The following is a 24,751-nucleotide window of genomic DNA, read 5'->3' on the forward strand; positions in this document are numbered from 1 at the left end:
TCCAACAGTAAATTCCTTTTATAATGTTTACATGAAAGACACTACATGAAACAATTATAATAAATGAAAAATTCCACTAGTAAACCGTGCTTAGTGTCTATAAAAGGGATCTATGTTCCTAAAATAGAAGCACAAATATGACCACTGGATTGTTGTTAAAAGTAATTTGGAAATGGACTTTTTCCCCTGAGCTGAAGAGTACATATCACTTGCAAAAAAACCCAACAAAATACCTTTCATCACTAGAGATGGCATCTCAGTTACATTTTTGGATTTACAGCATGGAAAAGAAAGTAATCTTTAGAGCTGTTCCAAATATATAACTCCTAATCTTTCAAAATATTATGCTCTTTGTTTTCGTTTTTATTCACTTTGCTTAATTTTCTCTTTTTAATATAGGAGAATGCAGACTTATTTCATTTTACTATTAATAATATAGGCAACTTCTGTTCAGGCTTTAAGGTTATTTGTAGCACTCCAGCATCCAGCACAGTATTAAACTTCAAAGAAGGCTCCAGGAAAATGCAACTGGGAACTACATCAAGAAAGAAGAGAAATTTTACAGTACTTAACGTGCTTTTGATGTGACCCATACAATGGATGATTTGTGACATCTCTCATTTGTCTTAATTAAAAGCTGAATATAATTCTGAAGCCATTTTTGGCACCTTTGGGATAAAACAATGCTGGCTTGTCTGAAATTATGTCTTGTCATTTTTCTGTGGCTGTTGGATGTACCTACTTGATTTCATACTTCACATAATTAAACACATCAAGAAATCATACTGATACTTGTTCATTGCAAAGTGGGAATGACAATCCAGAAAATATTTCTGGCTGAGTGCAGCTAAATCTCTTTGGTTAAAAAGGCTATCTTTTTGAAATGAAGTTTCTTTTATGCATCTCTCTCACTTCACCTTCTCACAGCCTTCTGCCCAGTCCCCTTCATTTGAGAAGTACTCTGCATTTAGGATTCTGGACTTCAGCCTTTCATTTCACTTGTAATGGAGAAATTAAAAGGTCCTACGGTATCTATAGTATTGCTATATTTTTAAGGATATGAAAAGCCTGTAGAATTGATCAATGTGCAATTGTTTCATAGGTATGCAAACATTCGAGTCTTTTGTCTCCTCCATTTCGTCAAACAACATAATGCAAGAAAAAAAAAAAAAAAAGAAAAAAAAAAAGAGGGTTTTAATCATGGTGTCAAGCAACTTAAAATTTACCAGCAGGTCATGTTGACTGTGCAAGACTGTGAATAGGGAAATTGTCTTTCACAGTGTTGAACAGATACACCACCATGTGGCTTCAGGCTTTTTCCCCATAGGCAGAATACTGCAGTTCTGTATTTTAGGAGGAGTGGGAGGGAATACCTCGCCACAATTGAAAGATCACTGAGGTTTACTGGAAAACTACATATGAATAAGAATGATTTGACTAATACATTTAATATTATGAAATGGCTATGTATTTATTAGATGAAAAACATAATGCATATTAATGACCTCCCTCCACTAAAGAAATTACAATAGAATATTAGTCATGCATCAGACCCAGTTTTAAATTTCTCTGGGAAAGAGAAACAGGGGGACACAAAAACAAACTTTTTTGTGTGTGTACGTTAACAACGAAGTTCTACTGCCCAAGTAACAGATCTCTCCATTGGTGGAGAATGAAGAAATAAGGCTACTTTATAGATAAGGCTTCTTACATATGTCATTTCCTCTACGTGGTAATCATGTGCAGGCACAACTTGATGGTCTTCTTTATTTGTCCAGGTTTTATGGCCATAGAGCAAAGCACCAGGGTGCATGTACACTGACTTGCATGCAGAATAGTCAAGAGTCCAGGCTAGGACCACACTGAATGTGTAGATCAGCTGTACTTGCACATATGCATTAAATCTGATCCATCAGAGGAACATTGTGGAATCCTAAATCAGACTAGTCTAGGAGGTATCGGCATAGCGCATATGTGTAGACTAGCTTTGCAGCGCACGTGCAGGAAGTCTGACATGTCAAGCACAGAGGATACCGGATAACACAAGAGATGATTGACTGAAGATTTCAGAGCTAGAGAATGCCACTCAGCAGTTGTCTACCGTTCCTCCTCTGCAGTGATGCTGTGCTGACAGAAGTCTGCTGGCCCCATATCTGTAAAAATCAAACTATTTGAGAAACATAAAAAAATCCTGAAGTAGGTATGATCCGTTCACCCACTGAAAAATGGGTGGTTCTGAAGTATGAATTTAAATTAAACTACACATAAAGAATTAACAATGACCAAAGCCCCAGATGAAATACAAATATTTAGCAGAAATAAAGAGATGTGCTGTTATACAGGGCTATCTTTACTATCCATTTCTGCCTAACCCAGTGTTCTCCTGAACTTCATTTGCCCACCTTAAAGTAACATTCTCTTTGTACAATCAAAGGCAACTATAAATAGTTGAGTAGAACCCTAAAGTTGAAAAGAGAACCTTAAAGGGGTTCTTTGCATTTCTATCCCTTGAATTTGATCAAGATACCATTAGAAGTACTGTCCTAAATGGACAACATTATTCCATCATATTTCCCCCCAGAATTTAATATTTAAAAAAAAAAATCAACCTTCTTCCCCCTATATATACATCTGCATCTCTTCCAATTACATGTGATACTGGATGTAATTTATATCTTGCTGTCATGTACTGAAGTGAGTTCAGATAGTCAATCAAAAGAGGTGTTTGCTGCTGAAGTTTTGATGGGGATGCCAGTGAATTGACTGAAGCCACTGGCTAAGCGTATGGAACAGGATTTAAATGATGCAGGAAAGCAATTTCTGAGAGCTGCAGTGTCTTCTACAGGCAGAGTAAGTGTCTTTGTTTCAAGCCATGCAAGAAGTTCAGTTAAGAACTATTTAACTCAAAGCTGAAAAATCAACGTAAGACTAGAAAAAAAATGCCTATTTTCCTCTGTCAATCTACAACTAAACCTAAGCAAGAGAGGACAAGATCTGTCTTCTCTAAGACCATGAAGGTGATGGCTACTACATGCTTCAAATTTAATTCCTTTTCTACATGTCATTATTTCAGTTGTTTCATAAAGTATTTTAAAAGACAAACATGCTTTTAAAATGCATCAAGAACATTTAAGGTAGTCTTAATTAACAAACAATTTAAAATGATGTCATGTAAATTTTAACTGAATGTCAGTTTTCATACGAACAGAACTTGACAAATCATAAGTAAACAACTAAAAATGTAAAGTATAATTCACTATTTTGTAACAATAGAGCTTAAGAAATTAATGTTCTGAATAAAGATTTAAAAGCTAAAATAGAATAATACAATGTGTACGGATACATCATCCTTTAGCTGAAGAGCAATCAGAATAGCCATATTTGGTAATACGGCTGCAAATTTATGTTTACATGTTTAACAAAAAAAAGTAAAAAGTTTCTCTTAGGCAAGACAACTAAAAATTTAAAAAATAAAAACAAACAGTAACAATGAAAAACCCCACACTTAAGTTACCAAGATATTCTTTTTTCTGCCTCAACTATTAAACAATAATTAAAAGGAAGGATTTACGTCAAGCCAACCTTACCATATCTGGAATATTTCATCAACAATTTTAATATTAAAGACAAAAATAAATACCAGTATTTTATTTTTTTTAAGGAATTTAATACTCATATTTCCTGTGGGGAAACTACACAGCCTCAAGATTTCCAAAAACAGGTGCCTGCAATTACATTTCTAAGCTTGTATTCATGCATGTGAGTAAGTGAATTGATTGTGAATACGTTCTCCAGCTTCTAATAGGTCCTGAGCATTAGGCTGATCAAAAAAATTTCAAGCACATTTATATTGTAAAAATGCTGACATGTCAAAATGCAAACTTTCAAGATAAATACATGTTTTGCCAGTAACGGAAACTGTGAGGGAGGGTTTTCAGGTCCAATTTTTGGTTTCTGATATACAGCTTGACCTCATCTCCATCTGTGCAGAGAGTAGATAGTAGATAGTACCTACTATCTACTAGTTACAGGCCTGCAGTGAGTAGATAGTACCTACTCTGTGGGTAGCTGAAGTATTCACCCCCTACATGGAGGCCTGTGTTCAAGTTTGGCCTCCACTTCAGGGACACACTGACTACCGGGCTAGTCTGAGGTGCATTGCTTTATTTCCTCCAGATTTTTTTCCTAATGCCACCTCTTTCATGCTTACATAGAACAAATGTTCAAATCCAAAATCTTGATGTGGGATGTTTTCCCACACGAATTTTTTTCAATGACTGTTTTATCAGTGATAAAGTCAACATGTGCACTAAAAGCAGATGTAACTCTACTAATTGTTGCTAGCTACCCAGCACACTTCCTTCCCTAGTAGGCGATCCAGAAACAAGCGTGCGGGAATTAAATTTATTCTTGGAAGGGTTTTCAAATATTTCATTTCAGAATCGCTCAACAACTGCACAGCAAAGCCCTTTACATGTCAGTTGCCTCTCCTCGATGTACACATTTAACTCTCCTGCTCCCTACTCATCACATCGGAGGAGCATTATGTATTTATGATTCTATCATGGCCTGATTTGGGAGCTGGCAGGAGCCGTGCATGCTCAGTGCCTCTGAGGAGCACGCTAGCCGCTGGCGGGGCCGCGGCCTGCCCCCATGGCATCCCAACTTCCAGCACCCCACAAGTACCTCACAGACCCACACCCCCGGCACCCCGTTCTTCTCTGCAGGGCCCACAGCGGCTCCCCCGGCCTCAAAGGCCCCGGGGCCCGAGAGGGAAAGTCCGTGAGGGGGGCTCCGGACGGGGGGCGGCAGCCGCGGACCCCAACGGGCCGCCCGCCCTCCCGCCTGGCTGCCTGGCGGCGGGCAGCTCGATACCCCCGGCCGTCATCCCCACGATCTCGGGGGACGGCTGGGAAGGGGCCTCCCCGAGCGGCTGCTGCCACAACTCTGCCCCGGAGCTCCCCGGGGCGCATCCTCCCCCGCGACCCGCCGGGGGCGGCCCCGTGCCGCCGCCCGCTACCCCCGACCCGAGGCGAGCCTCCGCCGCAGCGCCGGCTAGTCCCAGCCCCGGCCACGGCCCCAGCCTCGGACGGGGAACCATGGAGCCCCGGCCGTGCGGGGAGGAGGGGAGAGCCGACACTGGGGGATTCCTGGCCCCCCAAAGGAGGTGGGGGAGGTGGGAGAGGCGGGGGAGGGGAGGCGGGGGGGAGGGGAGGCTGGGCTCCCGGAGAAGGAGACGAAAGCTCTCGCACAAAATCCGGCGGCTTCCAAGCAGCCCCGGCGGGCAGGGTGAGTAATCTGGGGGAGCCCCCGCCCCGCACCCCAACCCGGCGCCCCCTGCCCCTGTGTGGCGGGGGAGGGATCCGAGCGGCCGCCCCGGGTGGCGTCTGAGCGCCGGCTCGGGGCGGGGGGATCGCGCCCGGGGCCCGCTCCCCGCTGCGGGAGCACCGGGGGCGACAAGCGGTGGGGCTGGGGCTGCGTGTGCTAGGGTCTGCACCCTCCCCCCCTTTTCCCCTACCCACCCTCAATCGCGTCAGGGTTTTGCTTCTTCCAACCCAGCTTCCCGGCTGCTCCTCCGTGCTCCTTAAAAAATAGATCTGTGTGTGTGCCCCAAAGCTGGGCGGGAGAGGGGGAGAGCGACGGGGGGGAAGGGCTTCTCCGAGGAGCAGGGAGGCGCAGGGAGAAACGCCGGCAGCTACCCTTGCCCTGCCTCTATGCTGCCGTGCCGGAGCGGAGAAAGGGGGTGCGCCGAGGTAAGGGCTGGCACCCTGCTCCCGGGGATGGGGGGTGGCCGCCGTCTTGCCCGCTCCCTTCCTCTCCCCGGGGCGCCCCACGGAGCCCGGCCGCCCTCGGGCAGAAGTTAGTTTGTCGGCGGAGTTGTCGCGGAGGGCCCCCCGAGGTGGCACAGCACCCCGTTGTGGTGGGCGAGGGCTCGGTGACCTCCAAAGTTTTCGCCTTGGAAGGAGACCTGTGCCATAAGTTTTTCAGGATCTGTGCTGATCTGCGTGGAATTAGTGGGTCGTGCCACTACCTGGTTCGAAGCAGGAAAAAAAAAAAGGCAAAACCAGGGAGGGTTAGGTAGGGATTTCATTGCTTTTAATGTATTGCTTGCTTTATACCTGCGGTTTGCGTTTGGCACTTTCGGAAAGGTAACGTGGAATACATTTATTAATACATATGCTGGGATGTGGACAACGTAGGAGATAAATCCGGGGAACGTGCAGAAACGGGATGGTTTTTGAACATTCCGTTCTCTTTGGCAAATGATCAATAGTGACAGATTTCTGCTTACACAATCTATACCTTGACAATATCGTAATTAAGAGATTTGCTCATAATGTCCGGTATTGATAACCACTGCAACTTGAGTTAATGCTTAATAAATTTAGTAAGTAACTTAGATTTAAGAAGTTTGTATATTCTGGATAAATTGATAGCTAGGCAAGATTATTAAACTTTGTGATTTGCTTCTGATCAAGTGAACTCTCAGTTACTCAGGAGAGTATCAGTAGACAGATATTTAAAATACAAGACTACGTTTTAAATGTGTATGGCCAAGGTTTGACTACTGAAATAAGAGTATCTTTTGTGAAGACAAGTTAAGTAGTCATTATATAATGGTAATTGTGTTGGACTTGTGCATATTAAACTGTTCCATGATGCCAGGCACTGTAAATTCTCTGGCAGTGTACTATACAAATGGGGGGTGGTGGTGGTTATAATTTTTATTTTATCTATAGGTAATGGCTATTCCATGTACGATACATACATGAATTGATTGAAATTAATTGTTCACTGTGAAATTTTAATGGTATATTTAAACAGTTTTAGCTTTGCTCTTCTGGTTTTCTTCATTGTCTCAGGCAGTGACAGAAGAATTTCAGATTTCTTGCTTGTACATTATTCCCTCTTTCTCTCCTCTCTCTGTTCTCCGTCAGTCTAATTTAAAGCACGGTAACTTCTGCGAATACCTGTACATATTTACATGAAGAAAAATGCCTATTTTAAAGATAAACAACTCTTCCTGGTAGACTAGAGCAAATCCCTCATGCCCTGTGTGAAAACCTGTTTTGGAGACACTTGTTTTGGTATTAGTTTGTGATGCCAAACAACAAACATGCAAGAATACAAAGATATAGCTGGTGCTCTGATCTTTGTTTAAACAGGTCATGGTTTTTATTTAATGCTGTGTGCTCATTACAGAAACTGTCAGCAGGAATGCAAAGCGGACCAGGGTTCTGCTTTGGCATACATAGCCTATTCTGACATCAATGTTTCTGCTTCTTGAATTAATGGTTCATAGAGCATGGTGTTGTATATTTATTTGATTGTATTTGTTATAAGGATTTAGGAAAAAATGCCCAGGATATGTCCTTTTAGGAAAGGAATAAGATCAGATCTGCTGCTTCAGGTGCAGTCCCTTTCACCTGAAGAGTTAAACATGACTGGGCACTTCTGTATTTTAGTAGAACGTGTAGATGTGTATGAAAAGCTTACTGTTTTTTAAGTCAGCAAGAGTTTTGCCACTGAATCGGGAGGAAGCAGACTCAAGTCCCCTAGAACCAGGTATCTGCTTAGTTGATTATCCAGATGGTTTCTTCTTCCTGACACATGGAAACAGTATCAAATAGTGAATAAAAAAAGAGTTTATATTTGAGGATTTCAGTATTTTTGTGCATGACAACAGGTTTCATCTCAAATAATAAATAAACATAGTAAAAATCATGCAGTTCATTTGATTCTTGTTGGACTTCGTTTTGAAGAACGGCAAGCAGTCACATTCAGTGAAGATGTGTAAAGTAATCTCAGGGAAGAGCCTTTTCATATGTTACATTAACATACATTAGACTTTTACAGTGTGCACTGTCAAGTCTCCTAAGAAGACTAAGTATAGTGCTGGTAACTGTAGTTTGCACATACACCAGGTTCTGTGAACATTGTCTACAGGTAAATTGGGTTTGTGTGAGATTGTCTGAAGGCAAATTGGTCTCTTATTTCTAACTTAAATACATGTTTCTGTTTCAATTGTGAATATTCCAGGTTTGATTTGAAATACCATCAAGGTTAGTAATGTAAGAGAGTCCTTTAAGGTAACTGGGCTGTTAACCTGTGACTTCTTCTTAGAAGGTCATCCTTTGAGGCTAATGTTATTATAAATAAAATACATGTGAATGTAATGCTTGAATAAGGTTGCAGAATGACAGTCCAGTGTAAGATGCGTTGCAAAAAGGAGCAGAGCTGTAATGATGACTATTCACCTGCTTCAGCACTGACCACTTCTAGAGAGTAAAGCAATTCATTCTTTGTGACTGCTCACTGCTTGACCTCCTTGTTGAAACTGTCAACAAGGACGACAGTTTCGCTGTGATTTGATAGTGGAAATTATATTGGGATTAACAAATAACCATCATGCTATCTATGTTATCTATGTTCAGTTACAACTTGCAGTTGTAACTGAATTGGGATTCATTACACAAACCTAAATACAAAATGCTTAGTGTTAGCCATTTAATCACTATTTAAAACGTGAATATTTACCATTGAAGTAAAATTGGCTTTTTAATGTCATTTAAATATGCTATATGTGACCATGCAGAGCCGTACTAATATTGGTGTAACAAGGATTTTTTTACGCATGTTTTTTACTCAGGTTATCTATTTTCAGAGGTGTAATACCTCTGAATACATTTCAGTTGCAAGTATGTCCTTTTACTTATTAGATCTTTTTCATTTATACATGCATGTTAATCAGCAGATTAGTCCGTCTAGCAGATATGACTCTTTTCAATGCTATGTCTTACGCAGCGTGCCCTCCTGACCTTTTAAGTTCAGTGTCTCTGCCATACAGCTAGTCCAGCTTCTTTTACGGCAGGTGAGGGTCTTGCCATTCAACCAAAGACTGAAGCCAGCAGAGCAGCTGTAGAAGCAACATATGAAGGAGACTGATGGTTGCTGATATTTTGGACTGTTTTTTCTCTGCCTTATTCTAATTGGCTGTTTTGCTCAAGCTCTCTTTGGCAGCTCTTGCAGTCGCTTCACTTTTCTTAATGTGTTCTGTAGCGCAAACATCCTGCATGCCATTTTCTTTGCTTTTTCCTCTTCTCACCTGTGCTGTAATAACCCATCTTCTCTCTGCTTTTGTCTTCTGTGACACTAACCTTGTTTATTCTTTCCTTCTCTGCAAAAGAAGATGGAAAGAACATAACGTTCTGTCATTGCATTCATCATTTTTCTATGTTACTATATTATTGTTTGCCCCTACTCCTTTGTTGAGTTTCTGTACACTGTAAGCTCTTTGGGGCAGAAGCTTTTTGCTGCTGTTTGTGCCATGCCTAGCATACATGTAGTTTGTTCTTGGATTTTGGTTGGTCTGTGGACACTCATATAATAATAAATCATAATACTGGGACTATGTCTTCTTTATGTGACAGCCTTCTTTTTGGTTTTGCGGTAAACCAAAAATTTATTACTTAAAGTTTACCTTCACAGTCTTGCAATTCTGAGATGTATCTCAGTTTTGTCTCTCAGCACATGTACTGAAGTCAGTACATTCTACATGACTTCATTTAATACATTCAGTGGAAATTCAGATCTGACAGCACCAAAAATAAAATAATTTCTGGTTTCACCAGGTTGATCAAGTAAGGAACATAAAGGAAAAGCATCTCCAAAAAAGTACAGTGATTTCATTTCACTACTTTGATACTTTCCTCCTAAATGTTTTTTCATTTTGGTCTCCCTGTACTTTTCAACACTGAAATATTTGGCTTTGTTTTAGCAGCTTTCAGGTCAAATGAAGATTTCTGGTTGGCCCAAATAAAATTGTCAAATCAGTTTTTTAAACAGCCAGCAAATCAGATGTTGTACTGTGCGTACAGCTTGGAGTCACAGTTCATTGACAGACAGCCCAGTGAGCAATGATCCAATAAGCATTTGGAGCAGGCTGATCAGTGTTTTGCAAGGTGAGAGCTTCCCCCAGAGCTAGCCAAGCTGGCGTGTGCCTCAGTACATCCATTCTCACGAATCTACTCTCAGGAGTAGCCCCTTCAGTTTCAGGGAGGGCAGTGATTTGAAGCATCCCTGTGTGAGAAAGGCACTGTAAGACTGGGTTCTTCTGTTCAGCAAACCAGCAGCTGGACATTTTAGATCTGGTGAATACGCAGAGGTGTCTGACCTGAAACACTCCCCCATCAGGAATGTTTACGTGGGACTACCCCTGTAATCTCTGTCCTCATTCTTTGAAAGAAAGGCTTTCATTATGTTTGTTTCAGTTTCCGGTGGACTCTCTGGGCATGATGTTATGGGCACAAGGAGTGAGTGGTCCAAACAACCATATTTAACATCAAACAAACACATTTAAGCATTTTGTTTTGTATTTTTCCTTTATCAGTTCTGGGGAGGATACCTGTAAAAATAAACAGGGCAAACTCACTGACTCCTTCCCTGAATGTTAATGAGATGACGCAAAGGATTTCAGCGAATAAATGCAGCTAAATGATTGAAAAGTAGAAACAAAAATTATAGGACAATATTCTCAGTTTTCAAAGTTTTGTGCCTAAGAGAAAGATGCATAAAGCTGTTAAAATTTTGCTTGATTCCTTTTAATTATGTAATTATCTCAGAAGTAGCATCACTGTAGGTGTATGTACGTGTAAGCTGTGTTCTACATTCTGCCTTATGTATGTTGGCATGCCTGTACTTTGGCATTTCATTCAGCTACAGGTATTAGAGTGGCTACTTTTATTTTCCCATTCTTGTGTATTGACATAGAGATCAACAACCCTTCAAGACTGGTTAGTGTTAGATTTCTTCCTGAAATAGGAGGAGAACATTGGCAATAGGAATTTGTCCAAAGCTGAGAGATGCTGCTTCACAAAAAGGGAAGACCCTGTGAGCTGTCCTATGGTATTAAGCTGCCCACATGTAAAGCAACAGCACCAGCCACTGATGACCTTAGCACAGGGGAGCTGCTGCCTTTCTTGCTGTCTGCTCCAGGGGTGCTGCCTGCTTGCATCTGCCCTCAGCTACCCCAGCACCATGCTGTACGCTGCTGACCATCAGCTACCGCTGCTGGTGGCAGACACTGACTTTTGAGTTCTTACCTGGAAACAAACCGAACTGATGGCTGGGATAATCCTCCACTCAGTATTAGGCTTTGTCATATTCTGTTAAAATTTTGGTATCAGAGTGAACAGGCTAAATTGTATGGGATGTATTCTGCCCTCACATATGTGTGAATGATCCAGTCAGCTGAATTCTGTGCATTTATACACAATTTGCAGTGAAATTGGATACATTTCTGTGGCTCAGGCAAGTGGATTTCACCCAGTGGTGCTTGTACAGATGAAGGCCAGGAAATGAGAGTTATGCAAATTGTCACAAAAAGGCCAAGAAAGAGAACAAAGTTCTTCAGTTACAAATTTAAACCTACTCTGTTTTCTTAAATGTATGTTTCAATACATACATATTGCTTTTTTTAAGTAAATATTTTAAGAGTGTCAAGAGCCTTATCAGAAGACATGCCCAAAATGCAGACTAAAACATAGAATCAAATCACTGCAACCCTAATTTACTCCTATTGGAATGTCCGTTTTTGGTAATTTTTCCAGATAACCGGTATTTTTAGCAAATTTTTCATTAGAATTACTATTATAATTTTAAGACTTGTCATTTTTCTTGTATGAGCCCAGGATTTTCAGTAGCAGCAGATTTTGAAATATTGCCAGAGATGAAGGCAATTTTTTTTAGAGTGAGGAATGAGCTTTGTGGCTTTTAGATATTTATTTAAAATTTACTTCCTTAGAGGTAATTACTTAAATAGATTAGCTACCTTGGCAAATATTTTGGCATAAATTCAGGCAGCATGAAACCAAAATGCTATGTTTTTCAGGGAAGAGACTTGATTTTCCTTAAGAAAAATGTATTCATTTAAATATTTTATCCAAACGTGATGTTTTATACATTCAGGCAAGATAGTTATGTAGGATTACATTAATGCATTTAGCCTTGGCAAATGTTCAGTCTATTTGTAAATCCTGGAGTATTTCAGTGCTTAAATCTAAAATGTATTTGGTACATTGTAAAGTGCATGTTTAAGAAGACAAAGCAATATTATTAGGTTGTGCTTATTTTTTAAATTGAATAAATTAACAGTTATTTGTATGGATGAGAATTAGTTTAGAAAATCACACTCCTGATAGTTCAAAATAAAATTAAATGTAATTCAAAATAAAATTAAGTCTTCATAAGTAGAATACACAGTTACTCTAGTTTTGTGAGCTCAGGTAGGAAAATTTGAACAGGTAATTTAAAATCATACAATCGTCATTCAAACTAAGACTAGCTAAGAAAGTTTAAAAGTGGTAACTGCTTTAACTAAATATGGAATTAGATTTCATAGGCAAATGTGTAATTTTGGTGTTTTCTGAACTCATTGATCCATCTCTTTTTCTGGGTGCCAGGTCAGACTTTTGCATATAGTAGGTACAATGTATTTATTATTATATTATATTCTTATATTTATTGTTTGAAGAAACTCCACAGAAGTGAATATAAGGGCACAGTTCCAAAAGACAAATTATTTATCATGTTTCTTACTTGCTGTGTTTATAAAATCCTTTTATGGCAGTTAAAACTAACAAGTACATTAGTGTTGTTTACTTATATCATAGTGAGAGAAACATGTATTTTACTTGTGTTTCAGAGCAATGGAAAAAAGCTAATTTGAAGAAAAAAAGTAAATTTCAGTGAAGAATGTTGTCATACTGTATTTGACAGGTCATTATAATGAGCAAAGAAGAATAATGATATTTATTTTAGCATGGTGAGAAATAACTTTGGGGATTTTTTTCTATTTTTTTTCTAGTTCTGGTTAAAGTAATTATAATTACAGAGAAATAGAAGGTCTTGTTTAAGTCACTGGATCTTTTCATATACAAAACATAGCTCTGTGCCCTGCGGATCTGCAGTTAACAAATATGTTATATGTGATATGTGATATACATGAAGAGGCACTTCGCTTTGACGGGTGAAGCAGGTGATTCGAAGCAGAGGATAGGTCTTGTGTTTCTTTTCATTGAAGTCTGTAGGATTTTGAGACATACAGGTAATTGAGAACTATGCCTGCTGTTTTTGGTTATTTGGATGGGAAAAGTTCTGACTTCTGGTGAAAAGATACAGTCACAGGACTGAGTGTTACTGATTGTTACTGAGTGTTTGCAAATTTAGATTCACTAGCAGAAAACCATCTCAGATGTGTTTTAAAAAGATGATCCAAAGGCCTTAATAAGTCATGAAGATAATTTAACTTCTTTACCAGAGTCCTCTGAAGAGAGCTGAAACTGGAAGGCACGATGCTTAAATTCTTTTTCAATTAAAGATACACCATAAGCAAAGGTTTTTGAAAATGAGGGCCAGAGTACAGCGGCCTGTGTGCTCTAGTTACCAGGTGAAGATTGTGAAATCCATGGTAAGAGCAATTGTAGAGAGGCATTTTAAAGCTTTTATTCTGATATTTGATAAGCATGCACATCAATATACCTACATGTTGTGCCCTGAGAAGCAGATGGTGCAGTGTATTTTGTCATCTCAGGATACTCACAGAATGAACTGGTGAGTGTGTTCCACCTTTTATGTGGCGGTAAATCTGCGTTACAAAAGTCACCCTAACTTACACATTTATTTGCTCCTTAAAAGCAGAGATTTCTCAGTATGTGTGGCTATGAAGTGAGAGCTGCCCTTCAATAGTGGTCTTTTCCAATTAGGTCTGAGGCACAAAGGCAGCCAGGCCTGTGTGTGTGCTGTGGATCGAGGACTTGAGGCTTGAAGGCTGTCACCCTGGCACATTTCACCAGAGTTAAACTGACATTTAGAAAAACTAACATTCTCAAATGCCATACTGCTTCTGCAGCTTAAGTGGGGTTAGCTTTCCAAGAACACTTTCTAGGTCCCTGTGTTTGTAAGGTAGAACTCTGTGAAGTTTGTAAAAGGGGTAGATACCTTAAAATGACACCACAAATGGTAAGATGGTAATTTAGATATCCTCAAGGAGTCTGATGTTTTTAAAAATATTGTTTAATTCCCATTGTCACTAATGCAGGTGTGTAACGCATTTGCTTTGTGGAAAGGAGCCTTATGGGTGCATATTTTGCTTCAATACATTGCAGTTTTATTTGTTTGCTTTTTAAATGCAATTGGTACAACAAATCATATTCATTTAGAAAGCCTAGTGATCCCATCAGTAGCAGTGTGCATGATTAACCTTAAAATCTACAAGTGTCTCTATGAACATTTGATTATGCTGCCTTCATTTCAAACTCTGCAAGTATGTTGAGAGCATTCAGATTTCTGCATTTGTTACATGAATCCAGACCGGTGTGCTAAGGGAAGATTTGGTGGTTCTGGTTTGCTGGGACTTGCATTCAGTTTCAGAAAATGAAGAGAAGGAAGAAGAAAGTGTATCACTCTGGAAAAGCTTTTGGCTGCAGAGTGATTTGCTTAGCTCATCCTTTCCCACAGAATAATGCCTTTTTAGGATTATTTCAGTATTCATTTCCTGATGGCAGAGCTGAAGTTAGCAGCCTAATTCAATTGATTGGCTTCTGTCTGGAGTATGTGAAATGGATATTTTCAATGCAAATAAATAAATAAATTGTTTTTCAGCCTAGTTCTTATAATAAGTAATTGTTTTACTGGGTTCAGTATGTTCACTTAGCACTGGGCAGTCTATAACAATTTGTGTGGGTGGGGGTTAAAACAGAAGAATATTAATTTGTGATAATGAAGCCAAATACTTATAAGAATGTTAGGAATGACAATTGGGATCACTGCTGCTCAGTGGCACTTTTTTGTTGTTGTTGTGATTTTTTTTTAATAAAGAGCCTACTTCTCTGTGTAAAGGATGATCTGACAGCTTATGAAGAACAGTGTATCATCAGTATGGGGGACAACCTGAACTCTTGATGAAGCTCTAGAAGGGGTTTCTGCTAACCGGTATCCAAGATTTTTAGTGGAAGGTGTCCCAGCCCGTGGCAGGGGTTTTGGACTAGAAGATCTTTAAGGTCTCTTCCAACCAAACCACTCTATCAATCTATGATTTGCACAACAAGCAGGTGTGTGCCTACACAGTCTATCACAAACTCTCACGCTCTTCTTTAAGGTATTTTACTGCTGTTGTCTCACTGGCTTTCCCTGAAAAAAATACGGCTTTGATGTTTTATAGCTGCACGGAGATGCCTTTTTTACTACTACATTTCATTTATATATTGCCTTCCCAAATCCCAGCTTGTCAGGCTCTCTGAACAAAACATGTTTTCTGTAGCTGCCTCTTTGCCACTGACCTAGTACCAGCATTCTCTTCCTTCTTCATGACATCTCTGTTGTTGGTGCAAAACCTGTCAACTGCCCCTCCTCAGCTCTCCTGGTGGGATGTGCTGTAGCTATGTTGTGCTTCTTGACCTCCAGATTTTTTGTAACCTGGCAGAGGTAAAATTTTCTCTTTTAATTCATAACTTCTTTGTTATTATCATCGTTATAATTTTATCTTGGTTTCTAAATATTGTTTCAGTGACATCTGCTTGAGTCATGTTGTTTTCAAGTGTAAATTCGTATTTTCTGTTTCTGGAATAATTCTCAAGAAGTCTCAATATTGTTGTTTATAGGCTTGAGACAAAGGGTAGGTGAATGGAGGGAGAAGTGGGGTTGATGGAATAAGATATGGCAAGGGACAACGAACAAGAGAGTGAGCTGAAGGATGAAAGTAGAATGAAACAGAATCTGGGAGTGAAGACGTGAGATTAAAACAAAGCATTGGCTTGAAATTGAAGAAAAAAGAGAAAATAAGATGCATAAAAAGGCTGGAGAATTCATGTAAAAATAAACATGCCAGCTATACAAGAAGGCAGTGAGATGAAAATAACATAAATTGCAGGCTGAAAAACTCAGAAAATCTTAATACAATGATTTATGTGAAGACTTAATTCAGCAAAGGACTTAAATATATGTCTGAGTTGAAGCACCTGTCTAGTCCAGTAATTTCTGAGGAGAGATGGTGTAATCCATATAGTTTATGGCCTGATGCAAAACTTAGTGAAGGTGGTGGAGCAATGTCCACTATATACAGTGGTCTTTGGATCAGGGCTCTTGTGAACCTTTGAGCACATGCTGGAGAAGGCAGCAAAAAAATAATAGAGAACATTCCTGACACCAGTAAGAAGATGGCTTAGCTGATTTAATAGCTTTTTCTCAGTCTGTGATTCTAACAGCCAGGTTTGCGATATTTATTTTAGCATTCATGTTCTTGCAGTCAGTTTTACATTTCCCTGTGTTTCTCTGGCAGACATCCCACAGCTCCATAAGTCTGGGGGAAGAGGATGGTTAGCATGTTGTTGCTGTGGGGATTTGAGTCTTAGTGTTCTGTATTCGTAATGCTGGGCATATAATGTTAAAACTTGCATGCTATAAAAGCAGATAATTATTCCCTGCTACATTTTATACTCTGGTTTGGGAAAGGAAGACATTTCAGAATATTAGAAGAAAAAAAAAGTTACAGTTTTTGAGACTATTGGAAATTGAAACAGAAAGAGAGGAGTAATGGGTTATCAGCCAAGCTGGAAAGAGACAGCTTGTTCTGTCGAACACCAATAATGTTTATAGTCAGCCAACCACTTATGCAGGAAAGAAACCCTAGACTGAAAGGTAAGGTTCAAAGACATCTGTGTATGTTTCTGACATGAGCTTGAATTAAGCTTGCTACTGAATTATGTTTATTGATTATGTGTGTTATAGTATCTGGTTTTTGTTTAGCACAAGGTATTCATGTGATTGCTAGTTATCTTATTTTCAGTGCAGTATCTGGCTCCTTTTTTCTTCCCCCTCCTGTGTTGGATACTTTTTATGTGTCCAGGGTTGACACTGGGGGACTGTCATTTGACAGAAGGCTCACCAGTACTGTGGTGGTTTTTTGTTTGTTTGTTTGTTTGTTTGTTTTTCTTTAAGTGAGATGTATCTTTCTATATCCTACATTTTATATGGTGGACTTCTAGGTGAATGTTTGTGGCTAGCATCCTCAAAGGCTGGCCTAATGGTGTGATTCACATGATCTCCCATGTGTGAGGATAGATTCCCCGTTTAAAAGAAGTCTTGAGCACTAAATGCTGTATGAGTGCTGTACTTGCTGTGCTTTGTTTCTGTTTGCAAACAAAGTTGGAAAAAAATGTTCTTTTGAGTTAGTTTTGTTAAATGCTATTTTCCCCTTACCCAGAAAGAGGAAACAGAGATTGAGTGGACATCGGAGGTAGCTGAATGCATCTGCTGCTTGTGCAGTGGATTTGATGTATCACTTGAGAGTAGTCATGAAAGACAGGACCAGCAAGGAGGCTGACAAAAGCTGTGTCTTAGCTGCGGTAGGCACTGGGATCTTCCTAAGGCCAAAGGGAGATTCTAGGTCCCACCAGGCAGTGCCTTAATGCCTTTGCAGCTTCAGTTCAGCTGTGTGTAAAGTGGGCATAAGCCTTGGTTTATAAAACACAGGGTGTTTTTCAGGTAGTTTGAAATCCTCACATAGAGCCATGGAATCTTAAATTATTAATCATACTAGAGAATATTTCTAGAAGTCACCAGTTCTAATAGTTTCAAACACAAGTAGCTTCACTTGGAACAGTTTACCCCCTATAAAATCTCTGACCTTGCCCATTCAAACTTCTTTACAAATGCATCATGTAATACAGGAAGCTCCTCAGGGAGGGTTCTTCACATCTGCCATCATAATTTCTTATTTCCTAAGTGCAGCGATTTGTACTCGATTATTCTTACAAGAATTATGCCTCCCTTCCCTCCCCCTGCTCTGGCACATTTCATTGTGCTGCTGCTTGTTCTGTAGCCTGAACAAATCATCTGAGAGTGTTTAAAATCCAAATTTTTATTTGCTGTTTTTCTACCATTTCCTTAACCACTCACTTCTAGGGGAGGGCATGAAGGAATTTGCTCTCATTCTCAGACTGTTTTCCTGCGGGTTGTTACTGACAGCGAGTTGTCGTTATATTACAGCCATTCACCAAGTAACAAAAATGAGCTGAATCTCTCATTCCAGCTTCCTAAGGACAAGATTTCCCAAAACAAAAATACAATACCACTTCTCGGAGCACTTAACATCTGTAGTAGTTAGGTGAAGAACTGAAGCCCAGATTTTTAAAGATGCTTAGGTGCTTGTCTCCCACTAGAACTGAATTAGACCTAAGTACCTATAAATAGCTTTAAAAAATTGAGTGAATACGAAGACCTTCCTTGTCCATCACTCTTGACAGTGGTCCCATCACACTGCATCACAGCAGATCAACAAGGTGACATAAAGAGTCCTGTTTTGCAGAAGATGCACATATCGATCGAATTGCTGCATTCTAGCACGGCTTTTCATGAAATACATCTTCTAAAGCAGATTTCTTACATTGCTAGATGCCCTTGCTTGCATGAAAGTAAATATTTAAGACAGACAACTTTTAAAAAGGACACAACATAATACTGTAAAAATACCCGCCTGTATTCCTGATAATCCATTTTTTATTAACACTGGAAAATAAAAATAAAATTCACGGTTAAATTACTTTCTGCTGTTTCTAGGGGATACTCTTTACATTCCAGTTGGCTTTACTTTTTTGTTCCTATATCCAGTTTCAGTGTCGTTGTTCTAGACTTGCATAACTTTCAGGGAAAATTAATTCCCTAACATAAAACCTGTATGGATTTTACCTTTTTTGTATTTAATAATATTTAACTGTGTGTTAGCCTTTGAATCACTTTCTTTTACAGTGAATTCAGATTCTGGGGCTAGTGCTGTCTAAGAAGAGAATGTGTTTGAAGGGGGGAGCCCTTCATATCTGTATCAGGAGGTTCTTCAGTGATACAACTAAACCAGAAGGATGTGCATGGAAGGCCCGGTTTGCTCGGTTCCTTGGGATATGATGAACAACCACCTGCAATGCATACCCTTACTAAATGGTGGAGATTTTCTGGAGAATTGATTAAACTGATTCTTTTTAAATAACTCACATTTTAGTAATGCACTGGCATGTATTAAATTTTGGGTTTGGGGTTTTCTTGAAGGAAGATGGGGAATAAACATTCAGCAATGCAATTGGGAAAAAAAAATGTGTTGACAAAACTTTATTATTTGACAAACCATTCTGAAGAGTGACTGCCTTGTGTTTTAGATCTGTATTAAATGTCTGAAATATTTGAGCAAGTTGCTCCCTGTATTTTTTTTGCAAGCTTACTTCCTCCACCCACTTCCCACCCCCAACTAAAGTATGTTCATCAAATTGCTGGCTTAGAAAGATTTGTAATTAGTTCTTTGAGCTGTGTGTCTTCCTCCCTCCATATCCTGCTTTTGATCTTCATCTCCTATTAAATAAAGCAAATCCCAAATAAATTAACTGTCAAACAGTTATGCTCCATCTCTTCAATCTGCTTCTAGGTTTTTCAGAGGCAAGTGCTGCATAGGTAAGGAGATGTCATGGTCTTCTTCCATCAATGTAGGAAGATAGCAGATATGATTGCCTGAAAAAGCAGACCTACCCTGTGCAAGCATGGCTTTCGCCCAGTCACACATTATGGCAGCTAGAAGGCATCAACATAGTAGACTCATAATTGAAGTGGACGAGTACAGCTCCAACCCCACACAGGCTTTCACGTTCTACAACATTAACCAGGGACGTTTCCAGCCCCCACATGTGCAAATGTAAGTATTACAGTTTTGTTACTGCTCTAGCACAGCCTTCTGAATTGTTATTGCCTTGTTGATGTGGTATTTGATGGACCAGTCAAAAAGAATGCAAAGAACACTGCTTTGCTGCCTTTCTAATAATAATTACTATAGTGATACAAAATCAGGCCATTTGGAAAATGTAAGTACTTTGTTAAAGGGTGGGAGACAGATCATTCCACTAGCATAACTTTAAGGCATAATAGTATTAAAAAAAATAAATAAATAAATAAACAAAAAGCAGTGGTAATGAAATAAGAGATTGTACATAGCTGATACTTTCTGCAATCGTAATAGTTGTTTGTTTGCATTGTGCACTTACTTATTGATGTAAATAGCTGTTGAAATACCAAGCCCATATCTGTACAACAGATATCGTTTGGTTAGTTATACTACAGCTGCATACAAAGAAAAAATGACATCAATAAGTAAAATGGTGTGGGCACCCATCCGACAACTTACTTTCATACCAACGTGCCGAAGATGCCAAGTGCTTAAAGAGTAATTAAAATAATGTGTTTGTTTCTGACTTCTTATATAATAACAGTATCAGTAAAATTAACTGCTCTAAATGATTTACTTGTAATGTAAGTGGAGAATTATAATTACAAAATGAAACCTGCCATAAAGTTTAAAGCCAGAAGGAAGAGAAAAACAGTAAAGCTATTACAAATAAATTAAGTATAAAATTCTATGGTAAAATATTTTTATAGGGAATAAAAATGTCTGCACCATTTTATTGTGTTTATTAAAGAGAAAAGCAGCCTTATCTTCAGCTGAGAAGACTGGTTTTCATTTTTTTTTAAAGGAAACTTTTTTTTCTTTACCAAGACTGAATAAATAATCACCCCGCTCACATTTTTGGTATTTAAAATGAATTGATAAATTCCACACATAGAACATGATTTCTGCATTTGAAAAAAGTCAGCAGTTATGAGTGGCTGAATGGTGTGTGACTGTTTAGTGAATGCTTATATACATTCTTTGGCATAAGTTAGATACTGTGTTAAAAAAATCTGGAGACTAGCATACAGCAGGATGGTGAGCAAACAGTCATTTTTGGGGGGACAGTATATTCGCTTATAGTCTGTGTTTGGGGCTTTTAGGTACTGTTGAAATGCAAACAGTAAAATGAGTCGTGTATTAGCACTGGGAAATATGTTTTGTTTACAGAGCTGGCAAATGGTAGCAAAAGTACAAATAAATGTGGGTTCAAAATACTTTGATAAATGAAAAAAACACAAATGCAGGTTGCTTTATTTGTCAAAGCTTAGCCATTCTTTGTGCATATTCAGACAGTTCCTGGGCACTCATGAATTTGTTCACCAGTTCTAAAAGCTGAGTGTTTTTCACTGGGCTGAAAATTAGTTATTTATTAGTATATACTTTGAACTTAACAATACTTTGCTTAAATTTATAACCAGTAACAAATCATATTACCAGAGGGCTTAGAAAATCAACTGCATGATGGAAGTTCAGAACCTAAGCAAGTAGTTGAAAATAAGCTATCCTTAGAAAATTGTTCTTCAGAAGAATTTAGCAATCTCTTATGAATGATTAATACCATTGAAAAGGCTTGTGCAAATAGAAGAACAGGCTAAATCAATTGAAACATCTATCACAATCTGACCTGCTCGTTTCTTGGTACAGAAATTGTAAAGAATGTTTCTGAATGCCAGCAGGATTGCTTTTGCCTCCTATGACTGAATAGAAGAGTGACAAAGAAGGGAAAAGTATGTACAAAAAGTATAACAAAAGCACCTTTTATTCACATAATTATGGGTGAAATCTTAGCCCTGCTTTAGTCGATGCAAGTTTTGTCATTAACTTCAGAGAGGTGGGGGCTTTGCTCTGCATGTGTGGATAGCTCAAAAGAACTACATTGGTGATGTTACAGGCAATCACAGACTTCAGACCTGTTCATGTCTGAGCTTGTGTAAACTACTTGAACTGCACTTATTTTTTGTGCTCTTCTTCTGAATTCAATCTTAGAGCTCTTCCTTGGTCCTCAGTGCAGTTCTATATTGTGTTTAATTTTTTAGCATCCATAACATACTAAGAGCACTTTCCTAGTCCCATTTTAGTCCACCATTCCCATGCTTGTGAGATGACTGGGTTGCCAGTGATGAGAAGGGTGATAAATACTGACATTGTTTTCACATCCATCAGTTGTTCCTAGAAAGTTCCTGTCATGTTTCTTTGAGAAACTTTACTAAAGTCTAATGTAAAAACTAACCTTTATTACTGCTTTTTCTCTGAGTTTGTAACTTCATTTTTCAATTTCTCTTTACATTTACCTATTGCTTTGAAGAAAAACAAAAACATTTGCACAAAAATAATCAGATCTTTCTTCCTCTGCTCATGCTGCAAGCAGTGCATTGGGTGTTGGTATGACAGCTGCTGTGGCAACGTGTTACCCAAGAACATGGGGATTGAGCCTTCAGAAATGATTTCCAATGCAACTTAGATGCATTTGTGAAACTTGACTTACGTTTTTACCTATATATGTGTGTGCATATAACTTCAACATGAAAATCTGCATCTCTCTTTTTTTTTTATTGATACCTCTTTCCCATTAATATTTTCTGGCCCACTGCACAGGCTCTGAAAGTTAAGCATACTTTAGCAACATGAAAATGCTGTCCATACCTCCCTCCTCCCCGTCCAAACTATAAGGAAAAGCATCAGTATTAGGTGCTGTGTGGGTTGCCATGGTAAGTCTCTTGTTTTTCCATTCAGCTCCAGAGAAGCAACAAGGGAAATGCATCCCTGACACCCAACTTGTGGCTGTGCTGTACTTTGAAAGATTTCAGAGGAAGAAACAGCAACTGCTTTAAAGACTACCCTATGGTGAAAAGTCACTAAGTGGTCTCTTAAATCAGTCTGTATCCCTGGTTTGTGCCAGGGTAGTATGCATAATTTGAGCCAGGCTTACTGGTATGACCTGTAGCTCACTTCGCCAAGTGCTGGGCAGGGACAGCAATAATCAGAAGTTTGTTTACTGAACCAATGTTTAATCTTTTCAGCTTCAACGGCTGTAGCCAGGGTCAGCTCCCCTTCTTTCTTCTTCAGTTGTCCCAATTCATTTTGATGAGGAACTCTGTGAACTAAATGCAGCACCCTTCAAATAGCTTGTACCTTAAGACAACCCTCACTCACTTGTTTGAAACCCACCATCCTCCTTTTTTGGTACCATCCATGGTACCTCCACTCACCAACCGTGGGGCTCCCTCTGTGCCATCTCTCATACCTGCAAAAACAGAAGCATTCTTTACATGCAGCTCCATTGTGTGAGGTTGGGACCTGCCATACCTACCACACCATCTAATTCTTTTCTCATCTTCCCTTCTCCATGGGTCTGTGACCCTCTCACAGCATACATACTCCCTCAGCCACGCACATAGTGTTTGCAGTTGGTGTGTCTCAGGGTCCAAACATTTCTCTCTTTTTCAGATGAGTTTCACAGTTTCCACTGTGTGCATACTTATGTGTACGACCAGCACATACGTACTGTTCATTGGGTATGATCACATGGGTATGAACAAATATACTGTGTTCATTAGGTATGATCTGATCACAGCTAATTTTACACGTTACCTCATATTTGGGTATTTTCTTCTCAGAAAATGTCACTTTAGAGAGAATGCTATAAGGTACTCATAATGGTTTCTCCAGTGTCCCTGTAAAGGAAAAAAAAAAAACTCATGAATAGCTGATGCTTAGTATAATGGCTTAATTAAGAAAAAAAAAAAAAACACACACAAAAAAACACTCCTTCATCCTAAAAGGTGTAGGAAAAATAGTTACAAAATAATTTATTCATACCCTAGTCTTGTAGTTGTGTTGTAGAAAATGCTGATTTTTTTTTTTTTTTTATTTTTTAATATATAACATAATTTGAATGTTTTAGATTTTATTCACTTGTCTAGTGAAGTTTTCAGGAACACCTCAGTTTACCTGTCTATAAATTTAATAGAATTATTCTTTGACTTAGTGAAAAGACCATGTGATTAAAGATGATTATCTTACATCTTTCAAGTAATAGTTTCCATTGAAAACTACCTGACCTACTGACTCAGGTAGTTTTCAATGGAAACTATTACTTGAAAGACCTACTGACTCAGGAGTAATATTATTAATAAAAATCTCCTAACTTTTTTTGAGAGTTTATTTAGATAACAGTAAGATCCTGCATTGAAGCATAAGCAGCAAGGCATGTATTGTATACTGTAACAATAAACAAAACAAAACTATTATTGTTTCTCCTTTCAAAATAAATGTTTTAAACATAAAATAATTCATAACATTTCTGTATACCTCTTTGGTTTCTAGTGACATAAATATGTCTTCTGCATCTCTGAATTTTTGATTTTATTTCACCAGAATTCCCTAATTGGAATAGCAGATATGGTTTACCTGCATATGGATACATTTACTTCTAAATATTGTAACAAAATATAGATTAAGGGTATAAAATTGAATGAGTTGGAAATAAGTATGACTGATGTTGCAGAGAGGTGTTCTCTGCTTTTCTCTCCTAAATCATAAGTCTCATCAAGTTGGGTCAGATCTTTTATTTTCCTCAGCTTAGAATAGCGAGATTGGGCTTTGAACAATGAAGCCTCAACCCTCACAGCGTCTGATTTCATTTAGTATAATTAAGCCCGGAAAGTTGCCACATTTGTCCTGACAATAGTCAGGCTTGAACGTAAATTTACAGTTGTTGTCAGGAGTGTTCTTATCTTGTTTTGCATTACCACACTGAAACATATCTCCAAAATGTATTAATTAAATTTGTTGGAATAATACAACTTGCAGAAAAAAGTTATAATTAAAAAAATGCATTTAAATATATTTGTGTTTCTAAAATAAATCTTTTCCCTGTGTACTGTGTAATCATATTTAAACAATGAAACAGGATAGCACAGTTCCTTTGAAAATGGCAATGCCTTTGATTTATTTGTATTTGTTTCAGAGTTGCTGCCATAGTTCAAT

At 38.7% G+C, this 24,751-nt stretch overlaps 1 protein-coding gene across 3 annotated transcripts in view; it reads left to right on the forward strand.

Moving 5' to 3' along the window:
• The first annotated feature begins 5,076 nt into the window (after nt 1-5,076).
• MPPED1 (metallophosphoesterase domain containing 1) overlaps nt 5,077-24,751 on the forward strand; it is a 65,702-nt gene continuing 46,027 nt past the window's right edge. Inside the window, exons 1-2 of one of the 3 annotated variants that reach the window (XM_084306243.1) lie at nt 5,077-5,167; nt 19,469-19,732. In XM_084306243.1, coding sequence (XP_084162369.1) covers nt 19,581-19,732 — 152 coding nt within the window. In that variant the 5' untranslated portion in view covers nt 5,077-5,167; nt 19,469-19,580. Of the gene's footprint in view, nt 5,168-5,264; nt 5,290-5,637; nt 5,754-19,468; nt 19,733-24,751 lie in introns of those variants that run through there. The other 2 variants (XM_084306244.1, XM_084306242.1) reach the window with 2 other exon arrangements.

Source organism: Netta rufina (assembly GCF_964035555.1).
Source record: "Netta rufina genome assembly, chromosome: 1".
Classification (NCBI taxonomy): domain Eukaryota; kingdom Metazoa; phylum Chordata; class Aves; order Anseriformes; family Anatidae; genus Netta; species Netta rufina.